The 22,666-nt window shown below is 45.6% G+C and overlaps 1 protein-coding gene across 2 annotated transcripts in view; it reads right to left on the bottom strand.

Moving 5' to 3' along the window:
* LOC148477524 (spexin-like) overlaps positions 1-22,666 on the bottom strand; it is a 236,814-nt gene that overhangs the window by 5,048 nt on the left and 209,100 nt on the right. For both annotated transcript variants that reach the window (XM_088456631.1, XM_088456630.1), the window contains one exon: positions 11,479-11,565. In XM_088456631.1, the coding sequence (XP_088312757.1) occupies positions 11,479-11,565 (87 nt within the window). The remainder of the gene's footprint in view (positions 1-11,478; positions 11,566-22,666) is intronic.

The following is a 22,666-nucleotide window of genomic DNA, read 5'->3' as shown; positions in this document are numbered from 1 at the left end:
TTTCATATTTCATATCATACCTGAAAAATACATTTACTTACTAAAAAAGATTTCATATAGACTTCGAGTCTTGTGTTACAATGTAACACGTTACCCAATACTACATTTACAGCAACTGATGGAGAGAAAACAATATAGCCGCTCCGGGGTCACACAGCTGTATATATATATATATATTAGGGGTGTGCACCGGCCACTTTTCGTGTTTTGTGTTTTGGTTTTGGATCTGGATCTTTCTTCGTGTTTTGGATCTGGATTGGTTTTGCCAAAACCACCCTTCCGTGTTTTGGGTTCTGGGTTTTGTGTTTTGGATCTGTATTTTTTTGAAAAAAAGCATAAAAACAGCTAAAATCACAGAATTTGTAGGTTTTTCTGCTCCTATGCTATTATTAACCTCAATAACCTTAATTTCCACTCATTTCCAGTCTATTCTGAACACCTCACACCTCACAATAGTGTTTTTATGTCCAAAAGGTTGCACCGAGGTAGCTGGATGACTATGCTAAGCGACACGAGTGGGCGGCACAAACACGTGACCCATCTAGGAGTGACACTGCAGTGGCAGGCAGGATGGCAGTTAGAAAAACTAGGCCCCAAACTGTACATAATGCAAAGAAAAAAAGAGGTGCAAGATGGAATTGTCCTTGGGCCCTCCCACCCACCCTTATGTTGTATAAACAGGACATGCACACTTTAACAAATCAATCATTTCAGCGCCAGGGTCTGCCACACAACTGTGGCTGAAATGATTGGTTCGTTTGGGCCCCCACAAAACAAGCTGGCAATTAATGTGTCCCTGCACAAACTGGCTCTACGGAGGCAAGATGTCATCCTCATCCTCCTCATCCACCGATTCCTCACCCTCTTCAGTGTGTACATCCTCATCCTCACAAAGTATTAACTCGTCCCCACTTGAATCCACCACCACAGGTCCCTCTGTACCTTCTGGAGGCTGGTCTCCCTGGAAGAGCTGATAATTCATTTTGATGAACATCATCTTCTCCACATTCTGTGGAAGCAACCTCCTACGCCTTTCGCTGACAAGGTTCCCGGCTGCACTAAACACTCTTTCGGAGTACACACTGGAGGGGGGGCAACTCAGGTAAAATAGAGCCAGTTTGTACAGGGGCCTCCAAATTGCCTCTTTTTCCTGCCAGTACAGGTATGGACTGTCTGACATGCCTACTTGGATGCTGTCACCGATGTAATCCTCCACCATTCTGTCAATGGTGACAGTATCATATGCAGTGACAGTAGACATGTCAGAAATTGTTGCCAGGTCCTTCAGTCCGGACCAGATGTCCAAACTTGGTCCTGCCTGCCCTGCATCACCGCCAGCGGGTTGCTTAGGATACCTAAGTTTTTTCCTGGCAGCCCCAGTTGCGGGAGAAAATGAAGAAGGAGCCGTTGACGTGTCACGTTCCGCTTCAGCTGACAGTGTGTTCACCAGCAGGTCTTTGCACCTCTGCAGGCTTGTGTCGGCCGGAAAGAGAGACACCACATAGGCTTTAAACCTAGGATCGAGCACGGTGGCCAAAATGTAGTGGTCTGATTTCAACAGATTGACCACCCTGGAATCCTGGCAAAGCGAATGAAGGGCTTCATCCACAAGTCCCACATGCCGAGCGGAATCGCTCCGTCTTAGCTCCTCCTTCACTTTCTCCAGCTGCTTCTGCAAAAGCCTGATGAGGGGAATGACCTGACTCAAGCTGGCAGTGTCTGAACTGACTTCACGTGTGGCAAGTTCGAAGGGCTGAAGAACCTTGCACAACACGGAAATCATTCTCCACTGCGCTTGAGTCAGGTGCATACCCCCTCCTTTGCCTATGTCATAGGTGGATGTATAGGCTTGTATGGCCTTTTGCTGCTCCTCCATCCTCTGAAGCATATAGAGGGTTGAGTTCCACCGCGTCACAACCTCTTGCTTCAGGTGATGGCGGGGCAGGTTCAAGAGTGTTTGCTGGCGCTCCAGTCTTCGGCACGCAGTCGCTGAATGGCGAAAGTGGCCAGAAATTTTTCGGGCCACCCAAAGCGTCTCCTGCACGCCCCTGTCGCTTTTCAGAAAATTCTGCACCACCAAGTTTATTGTGTGAGCAAAACATGGGACGTGCTGGAATTTGCCCAGATGTAATGCCCGCACAATATTGGTGGCGTTGTCAGATATCACAAATCCCCAGGAGAGTCTAAGTGGGGTAAGCCACTGGGCGATGATTTCCCTCAGTTTCTCTAAGAGGTTGTCGGCGGTGTGCCTCTTACTGAAACCGGTGATACACAGCGTAGCCTGCCTTGTAACGAGCTGGCGTTTCTGAGATGCTGCTACTGGTGACGCTGCTGCTGTTGCTGCGTAAGGTGATACATCTACCCAGTGGGCTGTCACAGTCATATAGTCCTTAGTCTGCCCTGTTCCACTTGTCCACATGTCCGTGGTTAAGTGGACATTGTGTACAACGGCATTTTTCAGGACACTGAGGACACTTTTTCTGACGTTTCTGTACAGTCTCGGTATCGCCTGCCTAGTGAAGTGGAATCTAGACGGGATTTGGAACCGGGGACACACTACCTCCATCAATTGTCTAAATCCCACTGCACTAATGGCGGATACCGGACGCACGTCTAACACCAACATAGCAGTCAAGGCCTCAGTTATACGTTTTGCTTCAGGATGACTGCTGTCGTACTTCATCCTCCTCGCTAAGGACTGTTGGAGGGTCAATTGTTTAGTAAAAGTAGTGGTGTTCCTACTTCCTCTCTGGGATGATGAACGACTCCCAGCAGCAGCAGCAACAGCAGCAGCGGCAGCAGTAGGCGTAGCAATGCAGGATCCTCCGGAGGAATCCCGGATAGGAGAGTCAGTTATGCCAGTGATATGGCCTGCAGGACTACTTCCGATCCTGACTAAGGAGGAAATTGACGAGGAGGGAGTTGACGGTGTGGTTTGCAGGCGCTTGGATACAACAGGACAACGGGATTTAGGTGTCCCTGGACTGCTTACGGTCTGAGCCAAAGTTTCTGAACTTGACAGTAACTTTTTATGAACGCGCTGCAGGTGCCGTATAAGGGAGGATGTTCCTAGGTGGTTGACGTCCCTACCCCTACTTATTTCACCTTTACATATGGTACATATGGCAAGACAGTTGTTGTCCGGATTTGGATAGAAATATTGCCAGACCAAAGAGGTGGAATGTTTGGTCTTCTGCCCAGGCATGACCGTGATGGGCTTTTTCATCCCACGGACAACAACTGTCTCCCCCGGAGCCTGATTTAAACAAACCACATCACCATCAGAATCCTCCTCGCCAACTTCCTCCTCAGCGCCAGCTACACCAGTATCCTCATCCTGTTGTACTTCAACAGTGACATCTTCAATTTGCATATCAGCAAGTGGACTGTGGGTGCTCCTTTCAGCACTTGCAGGGGGCGTGCAAATGGTGGAAAGAGCCACCTCTTCCCGTCCAGTGCTGGGAAGGTCAGGCATCGCAACCACCACCACACTTGGACTCTCTTTGGGGATTTGTGATATCTTCTTAGAAAGCACAGTTCTTCGCTGTGCTTTTGCCAGCTTAACTCTTTTGATTTTTTTAGTGGGAGGAGTGCTTCCATCGTCATGTGAAGCTGAACCACTAGTCATGAACATACTAGGGATCGACCTTAGCCGTTCCTTGCCACTCCGTGTCGTAAATGGCATATTGGCAAGTTTACGTTTCTCTTCAGCTGATTTAAATGTCTTTTTCAAGGTCATTTTCCTGAACTTTGCCATTTGGGATTGTATGTGCCCTCTACTATGACATTGGGCATCGGCCTTGGCAGACGACGTTGATGGCATGTTATCGTCTATGTCATGACTAGTGGCAGCAGCTTCAGCACTAGGAGGAAGTGGTTCTTGATCTTTCTCTATTTTATTTTTATCGGAGAAAGTTTGGTCCTCCATTTATGTTATATCGATTTGATATATACGTGCGGCTAAACACAGAAAATAAATTTTTTTTTGGTTCGGACTGGAGTGTACTTTGTGGGTTACAGCACCCTTTAACGGTCAAGCCAGCCGGCCCTTTACTTATGACACAGGCGCACTCTTGGCACTACTTTGTTGATGCACGTGCGGCTACTGCGCACACAATTCACAAACACAGAAAATAATTTTTTTTTGGTTTGGACTGGAGTGTACTTTGGGGGTTACAGCACCCTTTAACGGTCAAGCCAGCCGGCCCTTTACTTATGACACAGGCGCACGCTTGGCACTACTTTGTTGATGCACGTGCGGCTACTGCGCACACAATTCACAAACACAGAAAATAATTTTTTTTTGGTTTGGACTGGAGTGTACTTTCGGGGGTTACAGCACCCTTTAACGGTCAAGCCAGCCGGCCCTTTACTTATGACACAGGCGCACGCTTGGCACTACTTTGTTGATGCACGTGCGGCTACTGCGCACACAATTCACAAACACAGAAAATAATTTTTTTTTAGGTTTGGACTGGAGTGTACTTTCGGGGGTTACAGCACCCTTAACGGTCAAGCCAGCCGGCCCTTTACTTATGACACAGGCGCACGCTTGGCACTACTTTGTTGATGCACGTGCGGCTACTGCGCACACAATTCACAACCACAGAAAATAATTTTTTTTTGGTTTGGACTGGAGTGTACTTTCGGGGGTTACAGCACCCTTTAACGGTCAAGCCAGCCGGCCCTTTACTTATGACACAGGCGCACGCTTGGCACTACTTTGTTGATGCACGTGCGGCTACTGCGCACACAATTCACAAACACAGAAAATAATTTTTTTTTGGTTTGGACTGGAGTGTACTTTCGGGGGTTACAGCACCCTTTAACGGTCAAGCCAGCCGGCCCTTTACTTATGACACAGGCGCACGCTTGGCACTACTTTGTTGATGCACGTGCGGCTACTGCGCACACAATTCACAAACACAGAAAATAATTTTTTTTTGGTTTGGACTGGAGTGTACTTTCGGGGGTTACAGCACCCTTTAACGGTCAAGCCAGCCGGCCCTTTACTTATGACACAGGCGCACGCTTGGCACTACTTTGTTGATGCACGTGCGGCTACTGCGCACACAATTCACAAACACAGAAAATAATTTTTTTTTAGGTTTGGACTGGAGTGTACTTTCGGGGGTTACAGCACCCTTAACGGTCAAGCCAGCCGGCCCTTTACTTATGACACAGGCGCACGCTTGGCACTACTTTGTTGATGCACGTGCGGCTACTGCGCACACAATTCACAAACACAGAAAATAATTTTTTTTTTGGTTTGGACTGGAGTGTACTTTCGGGGGTTACAGCACCCTTAACGGTCAAGCCAGCCGGCCCTTTACTTATGACACAGGCGCACGCTTGGCACTACTTTGTTGATGCACGTGCGGCTACTGCGCACACAATTCACAAACACAGAAAATATATTATTTTTTTAGCACTTGGGGGGAGCACCCCTGATGGACAGAGCACCCCCTGGACAACACTACAGCACCCCTTTAGGACTGGGACACTGCACAGGACTTTGGAACTGACTGCACAACACAGTCCAGCCAGCCCCTATGGACTTTGAAGTAGTGGACACAGCCCCTATTAACAACAGCAGCACAGCACAACACAGCCAGCCCCTATGGACTTTGAAGTAGTGGACAACAGCAGCACTACACTACACTACACTACACAGCACTAACTCCCACCCTCCCTCTTCACTGTCCACAGCCGAGTGAGAAAATGGCGCCGACGCGGGTACCTTATATAGGATCCAAAACCCGCGAGACTCGGAAGGCGGGATGATGACGTTTTGCCTCGATGTCAGATCCGAGTCAGGCGGGAAAAGTCGAGCCTGACTCGGATCGGACTCGGATCGGGGGGGCTCGGGGGGGTTCGGATTTCAGAAATCCGAACCCGCTCACCCCTAATATATATATATATATAACACAGGGAAAGTGCTAGACTACATCTCCTATCTGCCATTACCGAGGCTCCGGAGTCACACAGCTGTATATATATATATATATAACACAGGGAAAGCGCTAGACTACATCTCATATCTGCCATTACCAAGGCTCCGGGGTCACACAGCTGTATATATATAACACAGGGAAAGCGCTAGACTACATCTCATATCTGCCATTACCGAGGCTCCGGGGTCACACAGCTGTATATATATATATAACACAGGGAAAGTGCTAGACTACATCTCCTATCTGCCATTACCGAGGCTCCGGGGTCACACAGCTGTATATATATATATAACACAGGGAAAGTGCTAGACTACATCTCCTATCTGCCATTACCGAAGCTCCGGGGTCACACAGCTGTATATATATAACACAGGGAAAGCGCTAGACTACATCTCCTATCTGCCATTACCGAGGCTCCGGAGTCACACAGCTGTATATATATATAACACAGGGAAAGCGCTAGACTACATCTCCTATCTGCCATTACCGAGGCTCCGGGGTCACACAGCTGTATATATATATATAACACAGGGAAAGCGCTAGACTACATCTCCTATCTGCCATTACCGAGGCTCCGGGGTCACACAGCTGTATATATATATACATATATAACACAGGGAAAGCGCTAGACTACATCTCATATCTGCCATTACCAAGGCTCCGGGGTCACACAGCTGTATATATATATATAACACAGGGAAAGTGCTAGACTACATCTCCTATCTGCCATTACCGAGGCTCCGGAGTCACACAGCTGTATATATATATATAACACAGGGAAAGTGCTAGACTACATCTCCTATCTGCCATTACCGAGGCTCCGGAGTCACACAGCTGTATATATATAACACAGGGATAGTGCTAGACTACATCTCCTATCTGCCATTACCGAGGCTCCGGGGTCACACAGCTGTATATATATATATAACACAGGGAAAGCGCTAGACTACATCTCCTATCTGCCATTACCGAGGCTCCGGAGTCACACAGCTGTATATATACATATATAACACAGGGAAAGCGCTAGACTACATCTCCTATCTGCCATTACCGAGGCTCCGGGGTCACACAGCTGTATATATATATAGCACAGGGAAAGTGCTAGACTACATCTCCTATCTGCCATTACCGAGGCTCCGGAGTCACACAGCTGTATATATATATAACACAGGGAAAGCGCTAGACTACATCTCCTATCTGCCATTACCGAGGCTCCGGGGTCACACAGCTGTATATATATATAGCACAGGGAAAGTGCTAGACTACATCTCCTATCTGCCATTACCGAGGCTCCGGAGTCACACAGCTGTATATATATATAACACAGGGAAAGCGCTAGACTACATCTCCTATCTGCCATTACCGAGGCTCCGGGGTCACACAGCTGTATATATATATAACACAGGGAAAGCGCTAGACTACATCTCCTATCTGCCATTACCGAGGCTCCGGGGTCACACAGCTGTATACATATATAACACAGGGAAAGCGCTAGACTACATCTCCTATCTGCCATTACCGAAGCTCCGGGGTCACACAGCTGTATATATATAACACAGGGAAAGCGCTAGACTACATCTCCTATCTGCCATTACCGAAGCTCCGGGGTCACACAGCTGTATATATATATAGCACAGGGAAAGTGCTAGACTACATCTCCTATCTGCCATTACCGAGGCTCCGGAGTCACACAGCTGTATATATATAACACAGGGATAGTGCTAGACTACATCTCCTATCTGCCATTACCGAGGCTCCGGAGTCACACAGCTGTATATATACATATATAACACAGGGAAAGCGCTAGACTACATCTCCTATCTGCCATTACCGAGGCTCCGGAGTCACACAGCTGTATATATATATAACACAGGGAAAGCGCTAGACTACATCTCCTATCTGCCATTACCGAGGCTCCGGGGTCACACAGCTGTATATATATATATAACACAGGGAAAGCGCTAGACTACATCTCCTATCTGCCATTACCGAGGCTCCGGGGTCACACAGCTGTATATATATAACACAGGGAAAGTGCTAGACTACATCTCCTATCTGCCATTACCGAGACTCCGGAGTCACACAGCTGTATACATATATAACACAGGGAAAGCGCTAGACTACATCTCCTATCTGCCATTACCGAGGCTCCGGAGTCACACAGCTGTATATATATAACACAGGGAAAGTGCTAGACTACATCTCCTATCTGCCATTACCGAGGCTCCGGAGTCACACAGCTGTATATATATATAGCACAGGGAAAGCGCTAGACTACATCTCCTATCTGCCATTACCGAAGCTCCGGGGTCACACAGCTGTATATATATAACACAGGGAAAGTGCTAGACTACATCTCCTATCTGCCATTACCGAGACTCCGGAGTCACACAGCTGTATACATATATAACACAGGGAAAGCGCTAGACTACATCTCCTATCTGCCATTACCGAGGCTCCGGAGTCACACAGCTGTATATATATAACACAGGGAAAGTGCTAGACTACATCTCCTATCTGCCATTACCGAGGCTCCGGAGTCACACAGCTGTATATATATATAGCACAGGGAAAGCGCTAGACTACATCTCCTATCTGCCATTACCGAGGCTCCAGGGTCACACAGCTGTATATATATATAGCACAGGGAAAGCGCTAGACTACATCTCCTATCTGCCATTACCGAGGCTCCGGGGTCACACAGCTGTATACATATATAACACAGGGAAAGCGCTAGACTACATCTCCTATCTGCCATTACCGAAGCTCCGGGGTCACACAGCTGTATATATATAACACAGGGAAAGCGCTAGACTACATCTCCTATCTGCCATTACCGAGGCTCCGGGGTCACACAGCTGTATATATATATAGCACAGGGAAAGCGCTAGACTACATCTCCTATCTGCCATTACCGAGGCTCCGGGGTCACACAGCTGTATACATATATAACACAGGGAAAGCGCTAGACTACATCTCCTATCTGCCATTACCGAAGCTCCGGGGTCACACAGCTGTATATATATAACACAGGGAAAGCGCTAGACTACATCTCCTATCTGCCATTACCGAGGCTCCGGGGTCACACAGCTGTATATATATAACACAGGGAAAGTGCTAGACTACATCTCCTATCTGCCATTACCGAGGCTCCGGGGTCACACAGCTGTATATATATATAACACAGGGAAGGTGCTAGACTACATCTCATATCTGCCATTACCGAGGCTCCGGGGTCACACAGCTGTATATATATACATATATAACACAGGGAAAGTGCTAGACTACATCTCCTATCTGCCATTACCGAGGCTCCGGAGTCACACAGCTGTATATATATAACACAGGGAAAGCGCTAGACTACATCTCCTATCTGCCATTACCGAGGCTCCGGGGTCACACAGCTGTATACATATATAACACAGGGAAAGCGCTAGACTACATCTCCTATCTGCCATTACCGAGGCTCCGGGGTCACACAGCTGTATATATATATAGCACAGGGAAAGTGCTAGACTACATCTCCTATCTGCCATTACCGAGGCTCCGGGGTCACACAGCTGTATATATATATAGCACAGGGAAAGTGCTAGACTACATCTCCTATCTGCCATTACCGAGGCTCCGGGGTCACACAGCTGTATATATATAACACAGGGATAGTGCTAGACTACATCTCCTATCTGCCATTACCGAGGCTCCGGAGTCACACAGCTGTATATATATATAACACAGGGAAAGCGCTAGACTACATCTCCTATCTGCCATTACCGAGGCTCCGGAGTCACACAGCTGTATATATATATATAACACAGGGAAAGTGCTAGACTACATCTCCTATCTGCCATTACCGAGGCTCCGGAGTCACACAGCTGTATATATACATATATAACACAGGGAAAGCGCTAGACTACATCTCCTATCTGCCATTACCGAGGCTCCGGAGTCACACAGCTGTATATATATAACACAGGGAAAGTGCTAGACTACATCTCCTATCTGCAATTACAGAGGCTCCGGGGTCACACAGCTGTATATATATATAACACAGGGAAGGTGCTAGACTACATCTCATATCTGCCATTACCGAGGCTCCGGGGTCACACAGCTGTATATATACATATATAACACAGGGAAAGCGCTAGACTACATCTCCTATCTGCCATTACCGAAGCTCCGGAGTCACACAGCTGTATATATATAACACAGGGATAGTGCTAGACTACATCTCCTATCTGCCATTACCGAAGCTCCGGAGTCACACAGCTGTATATATATATATATATATATAACACAGGGAAAGTGCTAGACTACATCTCCTATCTGCCATTACCGAGGCTCCGGAGTCACACAGCTGTATATATATAACACAGGGAAAGCGCTAGACTACATCTCCTATCTGCCATTACCGAGGCTCCGGAGTCACACAGCTGTATATATATAACACAGGGAAAGCGCTAGACTACATCTCCTATCTGCCATTACCGAAGCTCCGGGGTCACACAGCTGTATATATATAACACAGGGAAAGTGCTAGACTACATCTCCTATCTGCCATTACCGAGGCTCCGGAGTCACACAGCTGTATATATATAACACAGGGAAAGCGCTAGACTACATCTCATATCTGCCATTACCGAGGCTCCGGAGTCACACAGCTGTATATATATAACACAGGGATAGTGCTAGACTACATCTCCTATCTGCCATTACCGAGGCTCCGGAGTCACACAGCTGTATATATATATATATAACACAGGGAAAGTGCTAGACTACATCTCCTATCTGCCATTACCGAGGCTCCGGAGTCACACAGCTGTATATATATAACACAGGGAAAGCGCTAGACTACATCTCCTATCTGCCATTACCGAGGCTCCGGAGTCACACAGCTGTATATATATAACACAGGGAAAGCGCTAGACTACATCTCCTATCTGCCATTACCGAGGCTCCGGAGTCACACAGCTGTATATATATATATATATAATATATATATAACACAGGGAAAGTGCTAGACTACATCTCCTTTCTGCCATTACCGAGGCTCCGGGGTCACACAGCTGTATATATATATATAACACAGGGAAAGTGCTAGACTACATCTCCTATCTGCCATTACCGAGGCTCCGTAGTCACACAGCTGTATATATATATATATAACACAGGGAAAGTGCTAGACTACATCTCCTATCTGACATTACCGAGGCTCCGGGGTCACACAGCTGTATATATATATATATAACACAGGGAAAGTGCTAGACTACATCTCCTATCTGCCATTACCGAGGCTCCGGAGTCACACAGCTGTATATATATATATAACACAGGGAAAGTGCTAGACTACATCTCCTATCTGCCATTACCGATACAGGGAGAGCAGCTTTATTCTGCCTAATACACCGGCAGTGACAATATGTAACTAATGGTGGAAGACTCATGACTACAGAAATGCCCCAATGTGTTACAAAGACCCTACATTGCCGACAGCCCTGACCCCACTAATGTAGGAAACACACTGTACCTTCTTCCTGAGCTTTCTGTAGAGAGCTGAGGAACATGGCGGCCGCTTCTGATATGGTGATTGGACTGGAGTTCCGACTACGGGTCTCTGCAAAAGAACAAGTTTTATTAACCATCAACAAAATCCGAGCAGGAGCGCATTAATCTATGCCGGTCATTATTATATTGTTTTCTAATTTTACTGTTTATTTACATAAGTGTTTACGATTTTCCTACTAATGGTATAAACACGTCTGTCCTGACAATAATAAACCGAAATGTTATCATTACCCAGATCATGTGTCACCTATCACAATACTCAGCGCAGTCTCCCATATACAGACTCAGGAGCACACAGATATACAGGTGTCACATATCACATTACTCAGCGCAGTCTCCTATATACAGACTCAGGAGCACACAGATATACAGGTGTCACATATCACATTACTCAGCGCAGTCTCCTATATACAGACTCAGGAGCACACAGATATACTGGTGTCACATATCACATTACTCAGCACAGTCTCCCATATACAGACTCAGGAGCACACAGATATACAGGTTTCACATATCACATTACTCAGCGCAGTCTCCTATATACAGACTCAGGAGCACACAGGTATACAGGTGTCACATATCACATTACTCAGCACAGTCTCCTATATACAGACTCAGGAGCACACAGATATACAGGTGTCACATATCACATTACTCAGCACAGTCTCCCATATACAGACTCAGGAGCACACAGATATACAGGTGTCACACATCACATTACTCAGCGCAGTCTCCTTTATACAGACTCAGGAGCACACAGATATACAGGTGTCACATATCACATTACTCAGCGCAGTCTCCTATATACAGACTCAGGAGCACACAGATATACAGGTGTCACATATCACATTACTCAGCGCAGTCTCCTATATACAGACTCAGGAGCACACAGATATACAGGTGTCACATATCACATTACTCAGCGCAGTGTCCTATATACAGACTCAGGAGCACACAGATATACAGGTGTCACATATAACATTACTCAGCGCAGTCTCCCATATACAGACTCAGGAGCACACAGATATACAGGTGTCACATATCCCATTACTCAGCGCAGTCTCCTATATACAGACTCAGGAGCACACAGTTATACAGGTGTCACATATCACATTACACAGCACAGTCTCCTATATACAGACTCAGGAGCACACAGACATACAGGTGTCACATATCACATTACTCAGCGCAGTCTCCTATATACAGACTCAGGAGCACACAGATATACAGGTGTCACATATAACATTACTCAGCGCAGTCTCCTATATACAGACTCAGGAGCACACAGATATACAGGTGTCACATATCACATTACTCAGCACAGTCTCCCATATACAGACTCAGGAGCACACAGATATACAGGTGTCACCTATCACATTACTCAGCGCAGTCTCCTATATACAGACTCAGGAGCACACAGATATACAGGTGTCACCAATCACATTACTCAGCGCAGTCTCCCATAGACAGACTCAGGAGCACACAGATATACAGGTGTCACATATCACATTACTCAGCGCAGTCTCCCATATACAGACTCAGGAGCACACAGATATACAGGTGTCACATATCACATTACTCAGCACAGTCTCCTATATACAGACTCAGGAGCACACAGATATACAGGTGTCACATATCACATTACTCAGCGCAGTCTCCTATATACAGACTCAGGAGCACACAGATATACAGGTGTCACATATCACATTACTCAGCGCAGTCTCCTATATACAGACTCAGGAGCACACAGATATACAGGTGTCACATATAACATTACTCAGCGCAGTCTCCCATATACAGACTCAGGAGCACACAGATATACAGGTGTCACATATCCCATTACTCAGCGCAGTCTCCCATATACAGACTCAGGAGCACACATATATACAGGTGTCACATATCACATTACTCAGCGCAGTCTCCTATATACAGACTCAGGAGCACACAGTTATACAGGTGTCACATATCACATTACTCAGCACAGTCTCCTATATACAGACTCAGGAGCACACAGATATACAGGTGTCACATATAACATTACTCAGCGCAGTCTCCCATATACAGACTCAGGAGCACACAGATATACAGGTGTCACATATCCCATTACTCAGCGCAGTCTCCCATATACAGACTCAGGAGCACACATATATACAGGTGTCACATATCACATTACTCAGCGCAGTCTCCTATATACAGACTCAGGAGCACACAGTTATACAGGTGTCACATATCACATTACTCAGCACAGTCTCCTATATACAGACTCAGGAGCACACAGATATACAGGTGTCACATATCACATTACTCAGCGCAGTCTCCTATATACAGACTCAGGAGCACACAGATATACAGGTGTCACATATAACATTACTCAGCGCAGTCTCCCATATACAGACTCAGGAGCACACAGTTATACAGGTGTCACATATCACATTACTCAGCACAGTCTCCTATATACAGACTCAGGAGCACACAGATATACAGGTGTCACATATCACATTACTCAGCGCAGTCTCCCATATACAGACTCAGGAGCACACAGATATACAGGTGTCACATATCACATTACTCAGCGCAGTCTCCCATATACAGACTCAGGAGCACACAGATATACAGGTGTCACACATCACATTACTCAGCACAGTCTCCTATATACAGACTCAGGAGCACACAGATATACAGGTGTCACCTATCACATTACTCAGCGCAGTCTCCTATATACAGACTCAGGAGCACACAGATATACAGGTGTCACATATCACATTACTCAGCGTAGTCTCCTATATACAGACTCAGGAGCACACAGATATACAGGTGTCACATATCACATTACTCAGCGCAGTCTCCTATATACAGACTCAGGAGCACACAGATATACAGGTGTCACATTACTCAGCGCAGTCTCCTATATACAGACTCAGGAGCACACAGATATACAGGTGTCACATATCACATTACTCAGCGCAGTCTCCTATATACAGACTCAGGAGCACACAGATATACAGGTGTCACATATCACATTACTCAGCACAGTCTCCTATATACAGACTCAGGGGCACACAGATATACAGGTGTCACATATCACATTACACAGCACAGTCTCCTATATACAGACTCAGGAGCACACAGATATACAGGTGTCACATATCACATTACTCAGCGCAGTCTCCTATATACAGACTCAGGAGCACACAGATATACAGGTGTCACATATCACATTACTCAGCACAGTCTCCTATATACAGACTCAGGGGCACACAGATATACAGGTGTCACATATCACATTACTCAGCGCAGTCTCCTATATACAGACTCAGGAGCACACAGATATACAGGTGTCACATTACTCAGCGCAGTCTCCTATATACAGACTCAGGAGCACACAGATATACAGGTGTCACATTACTCAGCGCAGTCTCCTATATACAGACTCAGGAGCACACAGATATACAGGTGTCACATATCACATTACTCAGCGCAGTCTCCTATATACAGACTAAGGAGCACACAGATATACAGGTGTCACATTACTCAGCGCAGTCTCCTATATACAGACTCAGGAGCACACAGATATACAGGTGTCACATATCACATTACTCAGCGCAGTCTCCTATATACAGACTCAGGAGCACACAGATATACAGGTGTCACATATCACATTACTCAGCACAGTCTCCTATATACAGACTCAGGGGCACACAGATATACAGGTGTCACATATCACATTACTCAGCGCAGTCTCCTATATACAGACTAAGGAGCACACAGATATACAGGTGTCACATTACTCAGCGCAGTCTCCTATATACAGACTCAGGAGCACACAGATATACAGGTGTCACATATCACATTACTCAGCGCAGTCTCCTATATACAGACTCAGGAGCACACAGATATACAGGTGTCACATATCACATTACTCAGCACAGTCTCCTATATACAGACTCAGGGGCACACAGATATACAGGTGTCACATATCACATTACTCAGCGCAGTCTCCTATATACAGACTCAGGAGTACACAGATATACAGGTGTCACATATCACATTACTCAGCACAGTCTCCTATATACAGACTCAGGGGCACACAGATATACAGGTGTCACATATCACATTACTCAGCGCAGTCTCCTATATACAGACTCAGGAGCACACAGATATACAGGTGTCACATATCACATTACTCAGCACAGTCTCCTATATACAGACTCAGGGGCACACAGATATACAGGTGTCACATATCACATTACTCAGCGCAGTCTCCCATATACAGACTCAGGAGCACACAGATATACAGGTGTCACATTACTCAGCGCAGTCTCCTATATACAGACTCAGGAGCACACAGATATACAGGTGTCATATATCACATTACTCAGCGCAGTCTCCCATATACAGACTCAGGAGCACACAGATATACAGGTGTCACATATCACATTACTCAGCGCAGTCTCCTATATACAGACTCAGGAGCACACAGATATACAGGTGTCATATATCACATTACTCAGCGCAGTCTCCCATATACAGACTCAGGAGCACACAGATATACAGGTGTCACATATCACATTACTCAGCGCAGTCTCCTATATACAGACTCAGGAGCACACAGATATACAGGTGTCACATTACTCAGCGCAGTCTCCTATATACAGACTCAGGAGCACACAGATATACAGGTGTCATATATCACATTACTCAGCGCAGTCTCCCATATACAGACTCAGGAGCACACAGATATACAGGTGTCACATATCACATTACTCAGCGCAGTCTCCCATATACAGACTCAGGAGCACACAGATATACAGGTGTCACATTACTCAGCGCAGTCTCCATATACAGACTCAGGAGCACACAGATATACAGGTGTCACATATCACATTACACAGCACAGTCTCCTATATACAGACTCAGGAGCACACAGATATAGAGGTGTCCCATATCACATTACTCAGCACAGTCTCCTATATACAGACTCAGGGGCACACAGATATACAGGTGTCACATATCACATTACTCAGCACAGTCTCCTATATACAGACTCAGGAGCACACAGATATACAGGTGTCACATATCACATTACTCAGCGCAGTCTCCTATATACAGACTCAGGAGCACACAGATATACAGGTGTCACATATCACATTACTCAGCACAGTCTCCTATATACAGACTCAGGGGCACACAGATATACAGGTGTCACATATCACATTACTCAGCGCAGTCTCCTATATACAGACTCAGGAGCACACAGATATACAGGTGTCACATTACTCAGCGCAGTCTCCTATATACAGACTCAGGAGCACACAGATATACAGGTGTCACATTACTCAGCGCAGTCTCCTATATACAGACTCAGGAGCACACAGATATACAGGTGTCACATATCACATTACTCAGCGCAGTCTCCTATATACAGACTAAGGAGCACACAGATATACAGGTGTCACATTACTCAGCGCAGTCTCCTATATACAGACTCAGGAGCACACAGATATACAGGTGTCACATATCACATTACTCAGCGCAGTCTCCTATATACAGACTCAGGAGCACACAGATATACAGGTTTCACATATCACATTACTAAGCACAGTCTCCTATATACAGACTCAGGGGCACACAGATATACAGGTGTCACATATCACATTACTCAGCGCAGTCTCCAATATACAGACTCAGGAGCACACAGATATACAGGTGTCACATATCACATTACACAGCACAGTCTCCTATATACAGACTCAGGAGCACACAGATATACAGGTGTCACATATCACATTACTCAGAACAGTCTCCTATATACAGACTCAGGGGCACACAGATATACAGGTGTCACATATCACATTACTCAGCGCAGTCTCCTATATACAGACTCAGGAGCACACAGATATACAGGTGTCACATATCACATTACTCCGCACAGTCTCCATATACAGACTCAGGGGCACACAGATATACAGGTGTCACATATCACATTACTCAGCGCAGTCTCCCATATACAGACTCAGGAGCACACAGATATACAGGTGTCACATTACTCAGCGCAGTCTCCTATATACAGACTCAGGAGCACACAGATATACAGGTGTCATATATCACATTACTCAGCGCAGTCTCCCATATACAGACTCAGGAGCACACAGATAAACAGGTGTCACATATCACATTACTCAGCGCAGTCTCCTATATACAGACTCAGGAGCACACAGATATACAGGTGTCATATATCACATTACTCAGCGCAGTCTCCCATATACAGACTCAGGAGCACACAGATATACAGGTGTCACATATCACATTACTCAGCGCAGTCTCCTATATACAGACTCAGGAGCACACAGATATACAGGTGTCACATTACTCAGCGCAGTCTCCTATATACAGACTCAGGAGCACACAGATATACAGGTGTCATATATCACATTACTCAGCGCAGTCTCCCATATACAGACTCAGGAGCACACAGATATACAGGTGTCACATATCACATTACTCAGCGCAGTCTCCCATATACAGACTCAGGAGCACACAGATATACAGGTGTCACATTACTCAGCGCAGTCTCCATATACAGACTCAGGAGCACACAGATATACAGGTGTCACATATCACATTACTCAGCGCAGTCTCCTATATACAGACTCAGGAGCACACAGATATACAGGTGTCACATATCACATTACTCAGCGCAGTCTCCCATATACAGACTCAGGAGCACACAGATATACAGGTATCACATATCACATTACTCAGCGCAGTCTCCCATATACAGACTCAGGAGCACACATATATACAGGTGTCACATATCACATTACTCAGCGCAGTCTCCTATATACAGACTCAGGAGCACACAGATATACAGGTGTCACATATCCCATTACTCAGCGCAGTCTCCTATATACAGACTCAGGAGCACACAGATATACAGGTGTCACATATCCCATTACTCAGCGCAGTCTCCTATATACAGACTCAGGAGCACACAAATATACAGGTGTCACATATCCCATTACTCAGCGCAGTCTCCTATATACAGACTCAGGAGCACACAGATATACAGGTGTCACATATCACATTACTCAGAGCAGTCTCCCATATACAGACTCAGGGGCACACAGATATACAGGTGTCACATATCACATTACTCAGCACAGTCTCCTATATACAGACTCAGGGGCACACAGATATACAGGTGTCACATATCACATTACTCAGCGCAGTCTCCTATATACAGACTCAGGAGCACACAGATATACAGGTGTCACATTACTCAGCGCAGTCTCCTATATACAGACTCAGGAGCACACAGATATACAGGTGTCACATTACTCAGCGCAGTCTCCTATATACAGACTCAGGAGCACACAGATATACAGGTGTCACATATCACATTACTCAGCGCAGTCTCCTATATACAGACTAAGGAGCACACAGATATACAGGTGTCACATTACTCAGCGCAGTCTCCTATATACAGACTCAGGAGCACACAGATATACAGGTGTCACATATCACATTACTCAGCGCAGTCTCCTATATACAGACTCAGGAGCACACAGATATACAGGTGTCACATATCACATTACTCAGCACAGTCTCCTATATACAGACTCAGGGGCACACAGATATACAGGTGTCACATATCACATTACTCAGCGCAGTCTCCTATATACAGACTCAGGAGTACACAGATATACAGGTGTCACATATCACATTACTCAGCACAGTCTCCTATATACAGACTCAGGGGCACACAGATATACAGGTGTCACATATCACATTACTCAGCGCAGTCTCCCATATACAGACTCAGGAGCACACAGATATACAGGTGTCACATTACTCAGCGCAGTCTCCTATATACAGACTCAGGAGCACACAGATATACAGGTGTCATATATCACATTACTCAGCGCAGTCTCCCATATACAGACTCAGGAGCACACAGATATACAGGTGTCACATATCACATTACTCAGCGCAGTCTCCTATATACAGACTCAGGAGCACACAGATATACAGGTGTCATATATCACATTACTCAGCGCAGTCTCCCATATACAGACTCAGGAGCACACAGATATACAGGTGTCACATATCACATTACTCAGCGCAGTCTCCTATATACAGACTCAGGAGCACACAGATATACAGGTGTCACATTACTCAGCGCAGTCTCCTATATACAGACTCAGGAGCACACAGATATACAGGTGTCATATATCACATTACTCAGCGCAGTCTCCCATATACAGACTCAGGAGCACACAGATATACAGGTGTCACATATCACATTACTCAGCGCAGTCTCCCATATACAGACTCAGGAGCACACAGATATACAGGTGTCACATTACTCAGCGCAGTCTCCATATACAGACTCAGGAGCACACAGATATACAGGTGTCACATATCACATTACACAGCACAGTCTCCTATATACAGACTCAGGAGCACACAGATATAGAGGTGTCCCATATCACATTACTCAGCACAGTCTCCTATATACAGACTCAGGGGCACACAGATATACAGGTGTCACATATCATATTACTCAGCACAGTCTCCTATATACAGACTCAGGAGCACACAGATATACAGGTGTCACATATCACATTACTCAGCGCAGTCTCCTATATACAGACTCAGGAGCACACAGATATACAGGTGTCACATATCACATTACTCAGCACAGTCTCCTATATACAGACTCAGGGGCACACAGATATACAGGTGTCACATATCACATTACTCAGCGCAGTCTCCTATATACAGACTCAGGAGCACACAGATATACAGGTGTCACATTACTCAGCGCAGTCTCCTATATACAGACTCAGGAGCACACAGATATACAGGTGTCACATTACTCAGCGCAGTCTCCTATATACAGACTCAGGAGCACACAGATATACAGGTGTCACATATCACATTACTCAGCGCAGTCTCCTATATACAGACTAAGGAGCACACAGATATACAGGTGTCACATTACTCAGCGCAGTCTCCTATATACAGACTCGGGAGCACACAGATATACAGGTGTCACATATCACATTACTCAGCGCAGTCTCCTATATACAGACTCAGGAGCACACAGATATACAGGTTTCACATATCACATTACTAAGCACAGTCTCCTATATACAGACTCAGGGGCACACAGATATACAGGTGTCACATATCACATTACTCAGCGCAGTCTCCAATATACAGACTCAGGAGCACACAGATATACAGGTGTCACATATCACATTACACAGCGCAGTCTCCTATATACAGACTCAGGAGCACACAGATATACAGGTGTCACATATCACATTACTCAGAACAGTCTCCTATATACAGACTCAGGGGCACACAGATATACAGGTGTCACATATCACATTACTCAGCGCAGTCTCCTATATACAGACTCAGGAGCACACAGATATACAGGTGTCACATATCACATTACTCCGCACAGTCTCCATATACAGACTCAGGGGCACACAGATATACAGGTGTCACATATCACATTACTCAGCGCAGTCTCCCATATACAGACTCAGGAGCACACAGATATACAGGTGTCACATTACTCAGCGCAGTCTCCTATATACAGACTCAGGAGCACACAGATATACAGGTGTCATATATCACATTACTCAGCGCAGTCTCCCATATACAGACTCAGGAGCACACAGATAAACAGGTGTCACATATCACATTACTCAGCGCAGTCTCCTATATACAGACTCAGGAGCACACAGATATACAGGTGTAATATATCACATTACTCAGCGCAGTCTCCCATATACAGACTCAGGAGCACACAGATATACAGGTGTCACATATCACATTACTCAGCGCAGTCTCCTATATACAGACTCAGGAGCACACAGATATACAGGTGTCACATTACTCAGCGCAGTCTCCTATATACAGACTCAGGAGCACACAGATATACAGGTGTCATATATCACATTACTCAGCGCAGTCTCCCATATACAGACTCAGGAGCACACAGATATACAGGTGTCACATATCACATTACTCAGCGCAGTCTCCCATATACAGACTCAGGAGCACACAGATATACAGGTGTCACATTACTCAGCGCAGTCTCCATATACAGACTCAGGAGCACACAGATATACAGGTGTCACATATCACATTACTCAGCGCAGTCTCCTATATACAGACTCAGGAGCACACAGATATACAGGTGTCACATATCACATTACTCAGCGCAGTCTCCCATATACAGACTCAGGAGCACACAGATATACAGGTATCACATATCACATTACTCAGCGCAGTCTCCCATATACAGACTCAGGAGCACACATATATACAGGTGTCACATATCACATTACTCAGCGCAGTCTCCTATATACAGACTCAGGAGCACACAGATATACAGGTGTCACATATCCCATTACTCAGCGCAGTCTCCTATATACAGACTCAGGAGCACACAGATATACAGGTGTCACATATCCCATTACTCAGCGCAGTCTCCTATATACAGACTCAGGAGCACACAAATATACAGGTGTCACATATCCCATTACTCAGCGCAGTCTCCTATATACAGACTCAGGAGCACACAGATATACAGGTGTCACATATCACATTACTCAGAGCAGTCTCCCATATACAGACTCAGGGGCACACAGATATACAGGTGTCACATATCACATTACTCAGCGCAGTCTACTATATACAGACTCAGGAGCACACAGATATACAGGTGTCACATATCACATTACTCAGCGCAGTCTACTATATACAGACTCAGGAGCACACAGATATACAGGTGTCACATATCACATTACTCAGCGCAGTCTCCCATATACAGACTCAGGAGCACACAGATATACCGGTGTCACATATCACATTACTCAGCACAGTCTCCTATATACAGACTCAGGAGCACACAGATATACAGGTGTCACATATCACATTACTCAGCGCAGTCTCCCATATACAGACTCAGGAGCACACAGATATACAGGTGTCACATATCACATTACTCAGCGCAGTCTCCCATATACAGACTCAGGAGCACACAGATATACAGGTGTCACATATCACATTACTCAGCGCAGTCTACTATATACAGACTCAGGAGCACACAGATATACAGGTATCACATA

This window comes from Taudactylus pleione, unplaced genomic scaffold (genome assembly GCF_031769625.1).
Source record: "Taudactylus pleione unplaced genomic scaffold, aTauple2 ptg000708l, whole genome shotgun sequence".
Taxonomy (NCBI): Eukaryota; Metazoa; Chordata; class Amphibia; order Anura; family Myobatrachidae; genus Taudactylus; species Taudactylus pleione.
This window is presented reverse-complemented; position numbering and strand designations above follow the sequence as displayed.